Source organism: Eptatretus burgeri, chromosome 11 (genome assembly GCF_056783735.1).
Source record: "Eptatretus burgeri isolate ZD-2024b chromosome 11, Ebu_testis_v1, whole genome shotgun sequence".
NCBI classification, from domain to species: Eukaryota; Metazoa; Chordata; class Myxini; order Myxiniformes; family Myxinidae; genus Eptatretus; species Eptatretus burgeri.
Genome location: NC_140971.1, coordinates 97,286,406 through 97,303,037, shown reverse-complemented (window position 1 = coordinate 97,303,037; position 16,632 = coordinate 97,286,406). Strand labels below are relative to the sequence as shown.

The following is a 16,632-nucleotide window of genomic DNA, read 5'->3' as shown; positions in this document are numbered from 1 at the left end:
AAGTGCACCTAAAATCGTCAAATATTTTTGCTGTTTTCGTCATGTTTAGCACACAGAAGCAGATACGGATGGGCTTTGCATTTTGAGGATGCTTTCCAGTTAATCGTTCTCTTCATATCCTCAAATTATATTCTTTGTCAATGACTTAAAATGATCGACGACTCAAACTGATAGTAATGAATTTTCCAAATTGAAATTGACTCTTCGCAGTCAGCTCGAGAAAACTCAGGTGTGGATGTACACAAACTGAGCATGTGACCAGCACCGAGGAGGTTGCTATTTGATTTTGTTTCATTTTTTTTCTTCTGCCACCAAAGGTTCAAAAAATTTGTGGACTAGTTATGACAAAACTTGGGAGATCAGTTGGGTCGGTGACAACAACAAGCCGATTAGATTTTGGTTCGGGTAAAGATGCAGGTCCGGCCTGTCAGGGGGATACAAAACTTAACCCGTTCACTACTGCTTACTACGACTCGGCGGACGCATCCGAGATTAGACATCCGAGACAGGTTACGCATGACCTGGTCAACCTGGTGGAGGTATGTGCACTACCGATTGCCGTTCTAGTTTTAAATTGCCATAATTCAACCAATGATGTGAAAAATACCCAACTATAAATATTTACAAATGAAAACTGTACAAGTTAATCAAACATATATGTGGCCAAAGGGAATACATTAATAGCACCAGTAAATGTACATGAGTGTTCGTTCAGATATGCATTTTGCATCTTAGTTTTGGACTATTCACCAAAGTTTACAAGTTGCTTATACAAGTACGGTGGCATGCAAAAGTATTCACCCCCCCCCCTCCTCCAAAGTTTTCACATGTTGATACCACCTGAGCTTATTTCATAACGCTTTCAAATCAAACTTAATATGTAAAGTCATCACAAATTACTCCAAAGTGGTAAAGCTAAAAAAAAAATTATATTAACAGAGATAATCAGATGATTCTCAATTGCATACGTATTCAAACCCTTAGCCTAATTTATCACAAATCATTTCTTGAGAAAATTATTTGTTTGAAAGGTTATAAAATAAGTGTAATACCCCCCCATCCCCCTCCCAATCTCAGTGCAGTTAGAGTTAAGGTGAAACTCACTTGGTCAACCAACAAGGCATATACGCAAACATGAACAGCGAAGAGCTTTCCAAACAAATCAGACACAAAGTGGTGGAGAAGCAATGTTCAGGAGAGGGTTATAAGAAGATTTCAAAGTCACTCATGATCCCTTTGAGTACGGTGAAATCCATCATGAAGAAGTGGAAGACGTATCATACCACCCAGACTCTACCAAGATCAGGTCGCCCGTCCAAACTCAGCAGCCAGGCAAGCAGAAAACTGGTTTGGGATGTCACTGTAAATCAAACAATGATTTTGAAAGATCTGCAACGCTCTATATCCAAGATGGAGGCTCGGTATTCATCAATCAACAACATCCCGATTCCCTTCACAAAGCTGGCCTCTATTACTGAAAAGAAAGAAGCCATTACTGAAAACGACACATTAAAAGCTTGTGTGGAGTTTGTGAGAAAGCATTTGAATGACATTGCAGGCATGTGGAGAAATGTTCTGTGGTCAGACGGGACAAAAATTGAACTTTGTGGTCGATATTCAAAGCGTTTCGTCTGGCACAAGCCGAGCACTGCACATCACCCAGTAAGCAACATCCCAACTGTCAAGCATGGTGGTGGCAGCATCATGTTATGGGGTTGCTTTTCATCAGCAGGGACGAGCAAGCGTATCAGGATCGAAGAGACAATGGATGGTGCAAAGTACAGGAGAATCCTTGATGAAAACCTGCTCGAGTCAGCCATGAATCTGAAACTGGGAAGGAGATTCACATTTCAGCAGGACAATGATCAGAAGCAGAAAGGTAAAGCCACGCCGGAGTGGCTGAAGAAGGATAAAATGAAAAATCACTCAAAGAGTGATACTTGGCAAAGCGGAACAGCACTCGGTAGAGCGCATACCTCCGCCAGGCTGAACAGTTTACATTTTGTATCCCAGTGCCAGGTCGGATCTGAATCCGGACCTTAACCAAAATCGAATCGGCTTGTTTGTTCTCGTCACCGAACCAACTCATCTGCCTAGTTTTGTCACAACTCGTGCACAACTTTTTCAAATAAATGCATCATGCTATACATATTTTTGGCCCAATCTCTCAATGGTGACAAATCACATGAAAAAATTATCGTATTTGGATCCAGATTCGGATCTTCAGCAAAATCGAATCAATTAGCCGTCGTCACACACCCAGCATTTCCACCACGTTTCATCCGAATCCGTCAACAACTTTAAGAGATATCACGCAATATCGTTTTTTGTCCCGTCTCTCAATAAAAAAAAGTAAATAATTCTCATATCTGGATCCAGATTCGGATCTCCGTCAAAATTGAATCGATTCGTCCTCGTCACACACCCAACTTGTCCAACAAGTTTCATCCAGATCCATTCATAAACTTTTGACATATTGTACTGTGTTTTTGGCCCTATCTCTCACTGGTGAAGAATCACTTTTAAAATACTCAGATCTGGATCCGGATTTGAATGTTCGCTAAAATTAAGCAATGACGTCATTGGCCAGTCACCTACATAAACACAAAAAAAAATTCAGAATGATTGCATGAAAACTGTGGCCAAAAATCGTGTGACAGACAAACAGACGAACAGACAAGCCGGTAGGCGACATGGGTGGTCGCTATATAATTGCATACTAGTCACAGTTTTTGATGGATCGGGCTGAAATTTTTTGACAAAGAGGTTGATTATAGTGCGCATAAAAGCGCTGAAGCCGATTTTTGATTTTAGAAAAAAAAAAACTATTTTTCGGATATTTTCAAAAATTTCAAAGTCCTGTTGCTCGGCAACGGTGGCGTCCATAGCAACGGTGCTCAAAAGCATCCAACTAGATCCTGGTATGAACCTACCAGTCAAGTTTCATCACAATCGGTGGACTTCTCTGGCCTCTAGAGCTGTCCATTACATACAAACAAACAGACAGACGGAAAACCTGAGAATAACGGAAGTCGAGCGACCACCCAACAAATGCGACAGACCAACGTACTTGGCGGAAAAAAAAAATTCGTCGAGTAATAAATGTTCTTGAGTTACCCAGTCAAAGTCCTGACTTGAACCCAATTGAACATTGATGGCGAGACTTGAAGATTACAGTCCATCGACGATCCCCATCAAACTTGGCAGAACTAGAGAAACTTTCATGTGAAGAATGGACAAAGATTTCACCATGTCGCTGTACAAAGCTGGTAGAGATCTACCCAGAAATACTCGGAGCAGTCATTGCTGTAAAAGGTGATTCCACAAAGTCCTGACCTTCGGGGTTGAATATTCTACAACCAGTGGATTTTGATTTGTACTCTTCAGTTATGAATTTGATCTCTTCAGTTATGAATAAAAAGGTTAATTTGGAAAAATTGTTTCGACATCATTCGTAATTCATCAAAATGTGGCACATTATTGGTTGGGGGTGAGTACTTTTGCAGGCCGCTGTAATTGGGTACTCAAAGTGGATTTCTGAAAGTTAGTTTTCCATAATACTCAGCACATCATCGCTTTGACAGAAGAGGCTTAAAAATAACACCAAAAACAACACCAATGAATGAGTTTTAGGTATGTCGTACAAGTTGTAATCGGCAATGCATGATTTTTGTTGTTGTTGTCACCTTTCCTTCATGCTGTGATTACCTCTGAGCACGTGGTTTAAAATCTGCAAGATGGATCTGTCTTATGTGTAAATTGAATATGACCTCTTTAACCGAATGAGCCAACAATCCCACAGGTGGACGGCACATTGTGAAACTGCCACAGGTGTACAGTTGAGGTTACTACAGCATTTGTACGAAAGCAGTAACTTTACTCCGAATATCTCCTGCTCCTCTTCTGCTCCAATAGGTTCATCTGATCATGTGGTCGTGACTGTTGTCAGAGAGCTGCCTCAGTGCCATAGAGTCAGGCACTTCACTCAAGCTGACTGGCAGGGACTGTAAGCTGCCCTCTCATATCAAGACTGGTCCTTCATTTCCACCTCTCCTGGTATTAATATTTCCTGGGAATCTTTCCATACAAGCTTACTTTCCTTTATGTACACATTTATACCATCACGTCTGCATTTATCATACCTATATCTCTCCCCTGGTACACAGAACCCTGCGGTGAGGCAGTTGCCTTCAAAGAACTTCCTTTCTCTTCCTGGAAGGCAACTTCAGATCATTGTACAAAGCCGAGAACAAGTGTGTGTCCACTTAAAGGAAAGTCAGAAAACATCATCTGTCCAACCTCAAGACTGAACTCTTAAACCTGTCTCCTTCTTCAAACACCTGATAGCACCTTGTCAAATCTGTCTCTGGTGTATGCTCCTTCTCCTTCCACTTCAAACGTCATCACAGCCGACTCTGCTCATGAAAAGGCCGAATGCCTCATTTCTGTGTTTGCTTCCAAATTTTGTGTTGGAAAAACCCCCTTAATCTTCAGACCAACACGACCCTTTCATATCTAACTGCTCCTGGATACTGTGCCTTTTCCACTTGAGAATGTGTTGAGGATTTTGGGCTAACCTCGACTCCGATCTTCCTGGAAGTTCGCAACGTCACTGCAATACCCAAACATAATGCAAAAAATGGATACTCTTAACTACAAGCCTTTTTGCTTACTTCCAATTATAAGCAAGGTCATGGAATCTATCATTGCAGTTGACATCAAATCCTTTCTTTCTCCAACGACCTGCTCTCAGATCATCGGTTCAAATTCAGACCCAAAGATTCCACCCTGGAGATGCTCCTTCTACTCCCCCAACAATGCACGAAGCCCTCACTCTCAGAAATGAGATCAGGGCCGTCTCGCTGGACATATCGCAAGCATTTGATACAGTCTGGCACCCCGCCTTGATCTCCAAACTGTCTGCATTTGGCATCTAAGGTCAACTCCCTTCATGGATCACTGACTTCCTCCACTCCCGTAGTCAGCATGCAGCTCTCAGCGGGATCCTCCCATCTCCTCTCCCTGTCAAGACTGGAGTGCCCCAATGCATCCCCAATCTTGTTCCTCATCTTCATCAATAATCTTTCTGATTCTCTGAAAAATCCTGCCCATCTCTCTGCTGATGATTCCACCCTCTGATGTATCATCTCTGATCCTTCAGACAGGCAGGCAGCAGTCTGTTCCCTCTCTGCAGACTTTGACAGAATCAGGAACTGGTCCAACACTTGGAATATAACTTTCAACCCCCGACAAATGTCACACTCCCACCCTGTCTCTCTGAAAGGACTGTCTGGTAAACCCTCCCATCTACTTCCTAAACGAGTAGCATTCGTAGAACGCATAGTCTCAGCTCACGTATTCATTCTTATCAAGAATACCATCATTAACTGAACACGTGACTATTAGGGCCGACTGCCTTTACCACCCAGATACCAGTATAATCCATACACCCTATTATATCACATACATTGTCATTATCTGTGGCTTTATTGGTTAATGATTGATTATATTATTATTAGCATATTTAACGACCACTTTTGTGCACATTAAGGCGAAATTGCATCAATGGAGATGAATATGAAATGGGCAGTTACGGCCGGGGCCCAAACCACCCTGCTTTGATACAACCCTGCTTTGATTGCACACATAGTAATCTCAACTTTCGCATCCATCAGTTCAGCAGTTTCAAAGAAGATTTTTGAAGGGTTTTCACTTCAATCCAATGTGACTACTGCACGACGTGACCGATGACATCATCGTTACTAAACTTTATTTACCATGGGTAGTCAACCACATATATATATATATATATATATATATATATATATATATATATATATATATATATATATATATATATATCCACATGTGAACAACACCCAACAAGAACCCCAACACTCGCACAACAAACACCTCATCATGCCCAACCCAGACACGAAACCAGCCGCGTTCAAGCCCCGGAAACACAAAAACAACAATAAGCGCACACACACACACACATATACAACACCAGATCACGTGTAAGTTAAAAAAAATAAAAAATAAAAAACAGCAGAGTACCCCCATCAATGATGTGATTTGACGTTTGTTTTTGTTTTTGCAAAAAAAAAAAAAATAGCACCGCTAAGCGGGCGTAACCCCTCAGCCCCTTGACGCAAACCAATTTCAAGATGGTGGCCATATTGAAAATAGCAGCACGGCGCACGCACGCACACACACAACACCAGATCAAGTGCAAGTAGAAAAAAAAAAAGAAGAAAAAGAAAAAGAAAAGCAGGGCACCCCATCTTTGATGTCATTTGACATTTATTTTTGCTTTGCAAAATAAAATAAAAAACAAAATCAATCTGTCAAGCCGTTCTCAAGTTATTGTCTGGAAAACAATTTCAAGATGGCTGCCGTGGAGGCCACATTGAAAACCGCAGCGCGCCCATTTTCGAAAGGAACCTTCCTCTACTCAACCCCAACACACCCTGCAAAAATGGATTTAATCGGACAAGGCGTTCTCCTCGAAATTGACGGAAACCAAAAGTTGACAAACGGACGCCCGCCCGCCCGGATGGACAACGCCTGTGATGACAATACCCCTTAGCCAATTCGGGCTGAGGGGTAAAAAGGCACTCCTCCATTTAACTTCGAGCACCAGCACGTGACTGGAAATGAGCGGTCGTATCAAAATAAAAACCAGACACGTGCTGAGGCTCGGGATCTATTGTGCCTGATGAAGCTGGCAAAACGTTTCCCAAGACCGGGTCTGCTCTCGCTTTTTGCTCAAATTAGTGGAGTCGATCTAGTTTTTTTTTTACTTTCGTTGGAAGCACTTTCTTCTTCTTTAAAAAAAAAAAATATATATATATATATATATATATATATATATATATATATATATATATATATATATGTATTTGTATATGTTTCGCTTCAATCTGTTCAGCGGTTTCAGAGGATAAGGTTTGTTTTTAAAAGTTTCATTTAATCAAAGATGGCTGCCAAACCACGTGACTGATGATGTTTCAGTTAACACCCATGGGTCGTCGATCATACACTTAACGTTTCGGATCCATTGGTTCAGCGATTTGAGAGAAGATGTTTTTAAAGGTTTCAGCTCAACTCCAACACGGCTGTCAGACCATGTGTCCTATTTTGTTGAAATCTTAAATCTATATTCCTCGTGGCTCGTTGATCATATGTATGAAGTTTCACATCCATCTATTAAGCGGTTCTGGAGAAGATTTTTTTTACTTTTTTTTTTTTCAATCCGACATGGCCACTAGACCACGTGACCCATGATGTCGTAAATTTAATTAACCACTCACATTGGATCGTATATCAGATATATGAAGTTTCAGATTTTTTCGATGAAGATTTTGATTCAACAAATTAATTACGGCTGGAATACCATTTCACTGATGATGTCATCATCCTCATCCCACATACCCCATGGAGAGTTGATGACAATACGACAAGTTTCATTATTTTTCCGTTGAGCGAGCTGACGCCCCTGCCTCACGTCTTGCCCTTCTTGATTCCATGTAAAGTAAGGACACGTTACTCTCACGTTGAAGGCAGGTTGGTGGCCTCTCTGCATTATAACCACCTCCTTTTTGGTCTTGCATCCTCTTCCCTCTCTTGGCTCTGTCCCTCCCAAGTTTCTGCAGGGTGCACACGGTCTTCCAGTCCCAAAATCCAGGCTCACTGCTCAACTCCACTTATTTGTTCCTCTTTTCTCTCTCTCCTGTGGAATCAACTTCCCTAATTTTTTTTCCCTCCAGGGCTTCAATGCAGCTCTTCACCGCTACCTTAGGTTATCCCCCATCCATACCCATGATCTCATTTTCCCCCATTCCCAAGCACTCTCTTTTTCCAGGTTATTGTGATCTATATATCTCTATCTCTATCTCTATCTCTCTCTCTGTGTGTCTCTCTCTCTCTGTGTGTCTCTCTCTCTCTGTGTGTCTCTCTCTCTCTGTGTGTCTCTCTCTCTCTGTGTGTCTCTCTCTCTCTCTGTGTGTCTCTCTCTCTCTGTGTCTCTCTCTCTCTGTGTCTCTCTCTCTCTGTGTCTCTCTCTCTCTGTGTCTCTCTCTCTCTGTGTCTCTCTCTCTCTCTGTGTCTCTCTCTCTCTCTGTGTCTCTCTCTCTCTCTGTGTCTCTCTGTGTCTCTCTCTCTCTGTGTCTCTCTCTGTGTCTCTCTCTGTGTCTCTCTCTCTCTCTCTCTCTCTCTCTCTCTCTCTCTCTCTCTCTCTCTCTCTCTCTCTCTCTCTCTCTCTCTCTCTCTCTATCTCTCTCTCTCTCTCTCTCTCTCACCCCTTTTAGTTTGCTAGTTGAAGGTTTGTTGGGTTTTTTTTTTCCTTTTTTGCTTTATCTCCACTTTCCCCTTCCTCTTCTTTGCCATATTTAATTCAGCTTGTGTGCAATTTGTTCTCCCCCTCCCCTTGATCTCACTCTCACTTCTACTCTGCTGTTGGTGTTTCCCCCTTCCATTCTGCTATCACTCTTCCACGAGCCTTGCACATGTACACAAAGAAACACCCTTTGACACAGGATCGCTCAGTCGGTGTACCATCCAGAAATGATGATTTTGCTCTGAGAGCGAGTTATCGTTTCGTGAGTTACCTGAGAGTGAGTTAATCGAGTTTCTACATACCCTTTACAGGTGCTATGGCGGTGACAATGGCTCAGAGGCAGGCGACGGACACAGCTGCCAAAGGCGACCCAGAGGGAATGTGAGGGGCTGTCTAGCCACAGAGACTGTGGTTTTTGGTTCCCATGACCACTGCACCTGAAGATGTCCGACAAAATAAAAATTCATGTAAAGTTACAGCATTCACAGAGAAATGAATACCCTAATTCTAGAGGTACGCACACTTCCCTCCAAACTGTCCACCCTGTGTTCGAATCCCGACCAAGCTATAAACTGTCATCCCGGTGTTTCGGCGGCAGGGTGTTCTTCATCAATGTGTGTGCCATCCCTCGGATGGACGTTAAGCGGGCATTCCATCTTCCAGCATTCATCGGTGGAAGTTAAAAATCCCATGGGGTGCTTCGCGAAGAGTAGGCGAGCTATCTCATTCAATTAACCAACCAGGTTGAACAATTAACTTATTTTTCACTTCACACAAGCCACACACCTTGGTGCATTGTATGCATCCAACTCTTCCAAAACCAGGCTTCCTCGAGGCTTTCTCTGCTGCAGAACCATGTTCGAGGAAAAAAGGGGGAGTGGTGGTCGAAACTTGGTCACATGTCCTGAGTTTGATACTATGAAGACAACCGTGTGGTTCCCATGTGGTCCAGCATTTGCATCCACAGCAACAAGTACCGAGCGAGATCTGTAAGCAAACGCAACAGGATAAGGAACAGCATGGTGATTGGGTGAAGGCGGAAAATCATGAGGAGGAAGATGATAAAGACAATGACGAACTCCATGCAGCTTTCATGTGCACCCTCATTTCTCCAAAAGGAAATTTAGATATTTTAACTAACTAAACCAGGTTGATGATGAACTGAGCTCGGTGTTAACATAAAGACAGACGTTCAAGCTAGATGTGAGAGTGCAAGCAATACATCATGCTGCACTGACATCGACAAGATAAGTTGTGAAGACGAGACTTTCATTGTCGATGTGCAATGAGGATTAAACCCCCGGATCGATTAATTAATTAATCGATTAATTAATCGATTCACGTTGAAGGCAGGTTGGTGGCCTCTCTGCATTATAACCACCTCCTTTTTGGTCTTGCATCCTCTTCCCTCTCTTGGCTCTGTCCCTCCCAAGTTTCTGCAGGGTGCACACGGTCTTCCAGTCCCAAAATCCAGGCTCACTGCTCAACTCCACTTATTTGTTCCTCTTTTCTCTCTCTCCTGTGGAATCAACTTCCCTAATTTTTTTTCCCTCCAGGGCTTCAATGCAGCTCTTCACCGCTACCTTAGGTTATCCCCCATCCAGCATGGAACAGCATGTGAACAGCATGGAACTAATGCCGGCAGACAGGACACCCGATTAATGTTGTCCATCCGAGGGATGGCGCACATTGATCACCGAGTCAGTATTCGAACCCAGGCGAGACAGCTTAGAGGTGAGTGTGCATATCTCGAGGCCATCCTGTCAGCCCTAGTGGGTACGATGACAGGAAATGAAATGGAAAAGCATGAATTTGCTTGTTGATGTACAATTATAGATAATGTCATGTACAAGATAGAAACAAGACATTGATACAAGATCGACAGAAGCAAGAGCATGCTGGGTGAGGGTGAATGTAAGTGAATTCCACTTTCCTGGTACCTTGTTTGTGTGACAGTGAGCCAGGGGGAATTGCTGAGCGCCGGGACACCGCCACTCAGCAATGGGTGACTTTTGGCAAAAGTCAGAGAGATGTCTGGGAATTTTTTGGAACTCGAGAATTCTGAAGCATCACCCATGCCCGCACACACACCAGGCCTTGTGGGGTTAAAGGAGTTAAAATATATATTTTTTTCCATTAAATTGCTGTTTTGGCACCAGGTAAAAGTAATAAATGGTGATGGAAATGGTCTACCATGTGCTTCACCTTGGAAAAGGAACAGCACCATTCGGAACGGGTGTCCAGAGAGAGTCCGATGACTTCTGACGTTGAAAACGACCGTGGAAAGCATCGATAACATCAGCCATGTCGAAAGCACAAACTGCTGACCCTGCAACACTGCTCACACACACACACACACACACACACACACACACACACACACACACACACACACACACACACACATTACAATGTCACATTCACAATGAGAACAGAAAACAATCCACATATTACGTCGGGACCTTGGTGTGTCAACATTGCCCGGACCGAGTCAGCTGCTCGGTCCGATTAACAGACAAACCAGAAGGAATTTAGGAATAAGCAGAAATAGGAGAAAAGCTGAAATAAACTTTGCGGCATTGTATACGTATGAAATAATACACCTGAGCGGGTTTCACGGTCAGCTCGGCTACAAAAATTGATGCAACCGAGTGTTAACCAACCTTAGCGACTATGAAAAGTGAAAACAGAATTTAAATTAAATTTAAAATAACCGCGTGAAGCCGCGTTGAAGTCAGCGGACCCCATGTTGCCCAATAAACAGGGCCAGACGACACGGGTAACGAGAAACTAGTTGGTCGAATTAAATCTTCTTAATAATCCCTACGGAACCCATGATGCATTATAGCCGTCCGATGCTTCCTTATAGGCCATTCGACCAATCGGTCATTTTGCACTTGATGACCCTGTGACCTTGACCCCGAGGCGAGAATGTGAAAAAGGGCTCAGACGATCTATAGAGAGTAACTAGTATAATCATCGTGTCAAGTTAGAACTCAATCGTCTAGGAGATAGAAAAATAGAAATTGTTGACAGACGGACGGACGGACAGACAGACAGACGGACGGATCTGAGGACATCGAACGGTTATATTAGGTCAGTGAGCTGAACCTAAAAATGAAATAAATAAAAAAATGAAACAAATGGCCTCAAAACATATATACGACTACAGAGTTCATAGAACACCTTACTCCGTGCAGTCTAGAGATAAAAGACGGGCAGGGTCCTTCAAACTCTTGCTTTGCGTTTCCGAGCACGATATAGATTTCATTCGAGCCGCGATTTTGGCTGAATCTCGATATGCCCCGACACTGAGAGCGCGAGCAGCAAATCTGATTGCCTAAAACGGCGAGATGGCATAAAATGCCGTAATGTTTTGTCCGAGTACTGCTGAACTGGGGGTTTTTGCAAGTGCCAGAAGGTGATTTATGTTCTACAGTGTTTACGTCGATAATTCAATTTAAATAAAAGAAAGCTTTTGAAGGCTGCAGAAAAGAAAACAAAATACTTTTTCTTCCGGCAGTTTCCCGCCGTTGATGCAGCGTCTTTCACACCGCCATATTTAACATGTTACATTAGTTATTCATGTCTGTTTGTGTCCTTCATGACATCCCCAAAAACAGTCGGTTTACTGTTTGGAACGATTTTCAATTTGGTTTCACTTCCGGACAGACAAAAAGCCTGGTGTTGGCTTAACGGTTAAGGTGGCTGGCTTCAGATCTTGGGGTCTTGAGTTCAAGCCCGTGGCATCATTGAATTAACACCAGGTTGGTTGACTCAGCCTGTCATCCTTCCGTGAGGTCGGCAAAATGAGTACCAGAGGTATTTCATCAACGACATAGCCAAGCAGCCACAGGCTGCACATGAATATATCAAACAGGAAAGACATGTGTGATCTCCTCTGTGCACAAGTACGATCGATCGGGGATGAGATTCCGTAGAATTTGCCAAATTCAGAGCCAAAGCACTGCTGAACTGCAGGTACATGTTCTGATTCATGTTTCCGATTCATGTTCTACAGTGTTCAAGATATAAAATTCAATTGCAATTAAGTAGTTCCACGATCATATGACGTCTGGAGACAGACAGGCAGAGTGAAGCAATTGCTTCACCCTGCTTTGTGCTTCACACAAGACATGATGATGTATAGTAACAGCACTCTGCTCTGAAAATGAGTCCCAAACTGGAGACAAATTCATGCCACCACCAATCAGGAAGACGATTCCATGGCATTCCTTCAATCCAAGATGGAGGGGCAGACGACAAAAGCATTTAACTATCAGATATCTCGACTCCCCTCATGATATCTACACTACTGGTCAGAAGTTTGAGAACACCCCCATTTTTCCAGTTTTTAATGAAATTTAAGCAGTTTAATGTTTCAATGTATTCTGAAATTAAAGCAGAGAACAAATAAACAATTGCAGATAAAAAAAAAGAAATCATGGAATCGTTTTGTTGAACAAAATTTAGTCTAAATTTTTGACTCGCCAAAGTAGCCACCTTTTGCAGATATAACAGCCGAACATACTCGTGTCATTCTTTCTTCAATGGAAATCAAATATTGTTCGGAAAGTTCTTCCCAACATTGTTGCAGAAGTTCCCACAAATGTGTTGCACTTGTTGGTTTCTTTGCTTTCACCTTTCTGTCCAGTTCATCCCAAACCAGCTCGATGGGGTTTAAGTATGGAGACTGTGCTGGCCATTCCATGATTTGAAGCCGACCGTCTTGTTCTTTTCTGCTAAGGTAGTTCTGACATAGCCTGGAGGTATGACTTGGGTCGTTATCTTTCTGTCGCCTGAACCCCTGACCACCGAGGCGTAGACCAGAGGGTATTGCATGGTGCTGCTAATCAACTAATCAACAAAAGTTGCGACACCTGTAGGAATTGTTTGCATCAACTTTCAAGGCTTAATCCACTTCGATTGCTGCAGAACAGCTGAAGTTGCTAACCCATTACTTCTTCACTGAAAAGGGCCTTTTTTAACAACTCTGAAATGTACATTATTTTTCAGTTTTTGGTAACGTAAACCTTTTTTTAACCTCTGGCAGTTTACTGCTTAGCTTTGTACCATTTCAGGTTATTCACCGGACTTGAACTACTTAAATTTCAATAAAAACTGGAGAAACGGGGGTGTTCTAAAACTTTAGACTGATCGTGAACATTAACATTTTCAGCCAGAACAGCAATAATCCCCATGCACAATATCCATATCAAGACGTGGGAGCCCATTGTCATACACCCAGACATGTACAGGTGCATAATATGTACGAATAACAACAATTTCTGGTGTGAGATCTGTGCTTCACCCCTCAGCACTTCATGTTGGAGTTCCGTTATTATGTTCCAAGTATACCGTCACCCTCATGTACACATGCCCTCTCTTCACTCCTTGAGGTATGTAACTCACACATGCTTTGTGCCAGCATAACATCACACATATAAGGGTTGTAAATGCACAATTTCACATGACAAATAAGGTTCTCCTCTACTTCAGCTCCATTTGTATGCAGCACAAGGCTGCAGGGTAGCATCATTGGCTGAAGGTGTGACTGTGCCGCCAATATAATGCCCTCTGCTGGTGAGGGCAAGAATTAGTAATTTGTTCACGGTTCCGGCAATAGCTCGCATACTCTTCGCGAAGGACATCATGGGACCGTTAACTTCCGCCAACGAATGCTGGCACACGGGATACCAGCTTAACGTCCATCCGAGGGATGGCACATACATTGATGAATCAGCCCTGCATGTGAAATACCGGGATGAAAGTTCATAGCTGGGTCGAGATTCAAACCAAGGCTAAACAGCTTAGACAGGCAAGTGTGTGTAGCTCTAGGACACCTCTCAGCCCTCTCCCACACTGATGAGTGCTCATCGAAGTGAAGGAAGTGACATAAGTTGAAACAAGACAACATAGTTATATATTCTAAATTATCGGACAAAGCAAGGACAACGGTGCAGCTACGTTCCAGGGCAGAAGCACCAACGGGCTGTTGTGGAAAGCTGGGTGGGCGGAATGCCAAGAGCAGCCAAAGGGCAAAAGCAAAGGGTCGAAGGTGAAAGTTACAACACATATTTACCCCACTGAGAAGACTACGGACTGCCTGACCACGCTGCACTAGGCCAAAGAGTGCTGACCTGCACAGCATCAACCCTTGTGCAGCGCAAGTGTCCCCAGAGCTCTTGTCGGTGCTGGAACGTCACCGTGTCTTTGGGACAGTTCCAAGAAGAGTTACATCAATTGCATTGCGCTGGTGACCCGGAGCAAACGTGAGGAAGATCGAGCACTCCTGGAGGGAAACCGTGCATCTATTACGCGTAGTGATTGGGAATAGTAGGGCAGGAGTGGGTCATGAGCTCCATGTGCACTCACACCACGAAATAACTACGGGTCGCAGCAGTCGCTCTTTCTTTGCTTAGGCTGTATGAATTCTAAATAACCATGATGATGCTCTTTGTGTGTTGAATCCCTTGTTCAACCACCACATTACACATCGATTGTCTATATCTCTATGAGCCTTTCCTTATCCTGTATTGACGGTTGTCCGTGTTGTTAATCTGCAGCAATCGTCTAACTATCCACAAGTACAAATCTTTACCATCATATTCCATTCAGGTAAACAAACAACTAGTCATCTCTTTTGTCTTCAAAGTACTTTCAAGGTTTTCACTCATAATTCCCCAAATGACATGGGAAACCAAGCGACATTATAACTACCCCGATCACCTGTTCGGGGGTGTAGTGAAAACCCCAACAATGAGATCTCTTCCTTCAATATGTACAGGACCCGCAACATCTTGCAATTCATTAAACTGGAAGCTCGGCTGCCCGTGCCGTCCAGATGCTGAACAGTTGAGGCGTAACTTCTGAAAAGATGTCCAGTGCCGCTCCAAAACACGCTGAGAACCACCTTGATCATTCTTGCAAACACGAGCTACACGGGAAATCACCACCTTGAAAAAAAACAAAGAGGATTAGAAAAAAAAAAATGAGAAAAGAGAAAAAAAAATACGGAAGTAGGACAGAGAAATATGGTCAACGTCAGATATCGCGGAACTGGTCTCCTTCTTGTTTGGATGCGTTTTGTTTCACTTCCAACCTAAGGATACCATCCTGGATTGGTCTCTGCTATTTTTGACTGTTGTTTGCAGTGTTATTGGCACATACGCATGAAGCGAAAAGTGGGGTGAAGCAATTGGTCGCGTTTGTATGTATGTATGTATGTATGTATGTATGTATGTATGTGTCTTGCATTTTGTGAAAAGCGTACATCGGAAACCGTTCAACGGAGGAAATTTAAACTTCCCCACATGATACATGACCATTTGATAAAGCACATATTGAGTGTACAGAGAAAACCCTTCAACGGGGGAAGTTGAAACTTTACCACATGTCACATGACATTTTGATATAATGCCTATTGTGTGTACATCAGATCAGGTCAGGTCACATATGGGAGCATGCGCCGGAGCAGCGCACAACTGCGTTCATTTTCCATGGAACTTTAGCGGCCTCTGTCTGGCCATCCCCATCTCCTGGAGATGCTGATACACCTGCTTCAATCACGAGGAACGTGGTCGGCCCGTTGGCCTGCTCCACTCACGAGACTCCCTCGCTGAGAGAATCTGGTGAGCAGGATCAGCGACAGGAAAACGAGCCACATGTCCATACAGCTGCAGCGAACACTCACGGACTATGCAGGTAACAACTCTCACCTGAGTCCCTCTCAGCAAACGCTCATTGGCCACAAAGTCCGACCAGCGATAGCCAAGGATTTTCCGAAGAGATCTGGTACAAAGGAGTTAAGTCTCCATCTCGGATCCATGGATCTGAGACGAAGTCTCATATCCATAGAGCAAGACTGGAAGCATCAAGGACCTGAAGACTTCGACCTTCATCCTCCTGCACAAGTACCAACAGCGCCAGACTCCATGATCCAGTGAATCCATAACTCCCCAGGTCCGACACACAGAAGTATATTGACCTCTGGCTCACAGCCAGCGGAGACATGAATATTACTGCCAATGAAAGTGAATCTCTCTGTGACCTTAACATCCTCACCAAAAACAGTTATCAGACAAGATAGCAGCATCCAAGAGGTCACTAAAAACCTGGATCTTAATTTTGACCCAGGAAACCTGTAATCCCAGCGGCTCAGACTCCTCAATCAACACCCCAAGGGCCCCAAAAGGATGTCTAAAGTCTCCGCAAAGATGACTGCATCATCTGCGAAATCAAGGTCCGAGAACTTGACATTCCCAAACGATGCACCGCAACTTGATCACTCC

At 43.4% G+C, this 16,632-nt stretch overlaps 1 protein-coding gene across 5 annotated transcripts in view; it reads right to left on the bottom strand.

The window, feature by feature from the left end:
• The window catches only part of LOC147017723 (semaphorin-6A-like), an 89,529-nt gene that overhangs the window by 12,415 nt on the left and 60,482 nt on the right, over window positions 1-16,632 (bottom strand). For all 5 annotated transcript variants that reach the window (XM_085847564.1, XM_085847566.1, XM_085847567.1 and 2 more), the window contains 5 exons: window positions 15,071-15,297; window positions 10,547-10,678; window positions 10,282-10,437; window positions 9,128-9,328; window positions 8,644-8,778 (listed from right to left, as the gene is read on the bottom strand). In XM_085847564.1, coding sequence (XP_085703690.1) covers window positions 8,644-8,778; window positions 9,128-9,328; window positions 10,282-10,437; window positions 10,547-10,678; window positions 15,071-15,297 — 851 coding nt within the window. The remainder of the gene's footprint in view (window positions 1-8,643; window positions 8,779-9,127; window positions 9,329-10,281; window positions 10,438-10,546; window positions 10,679-15,070; window positions 15,298-16,632) is intronic.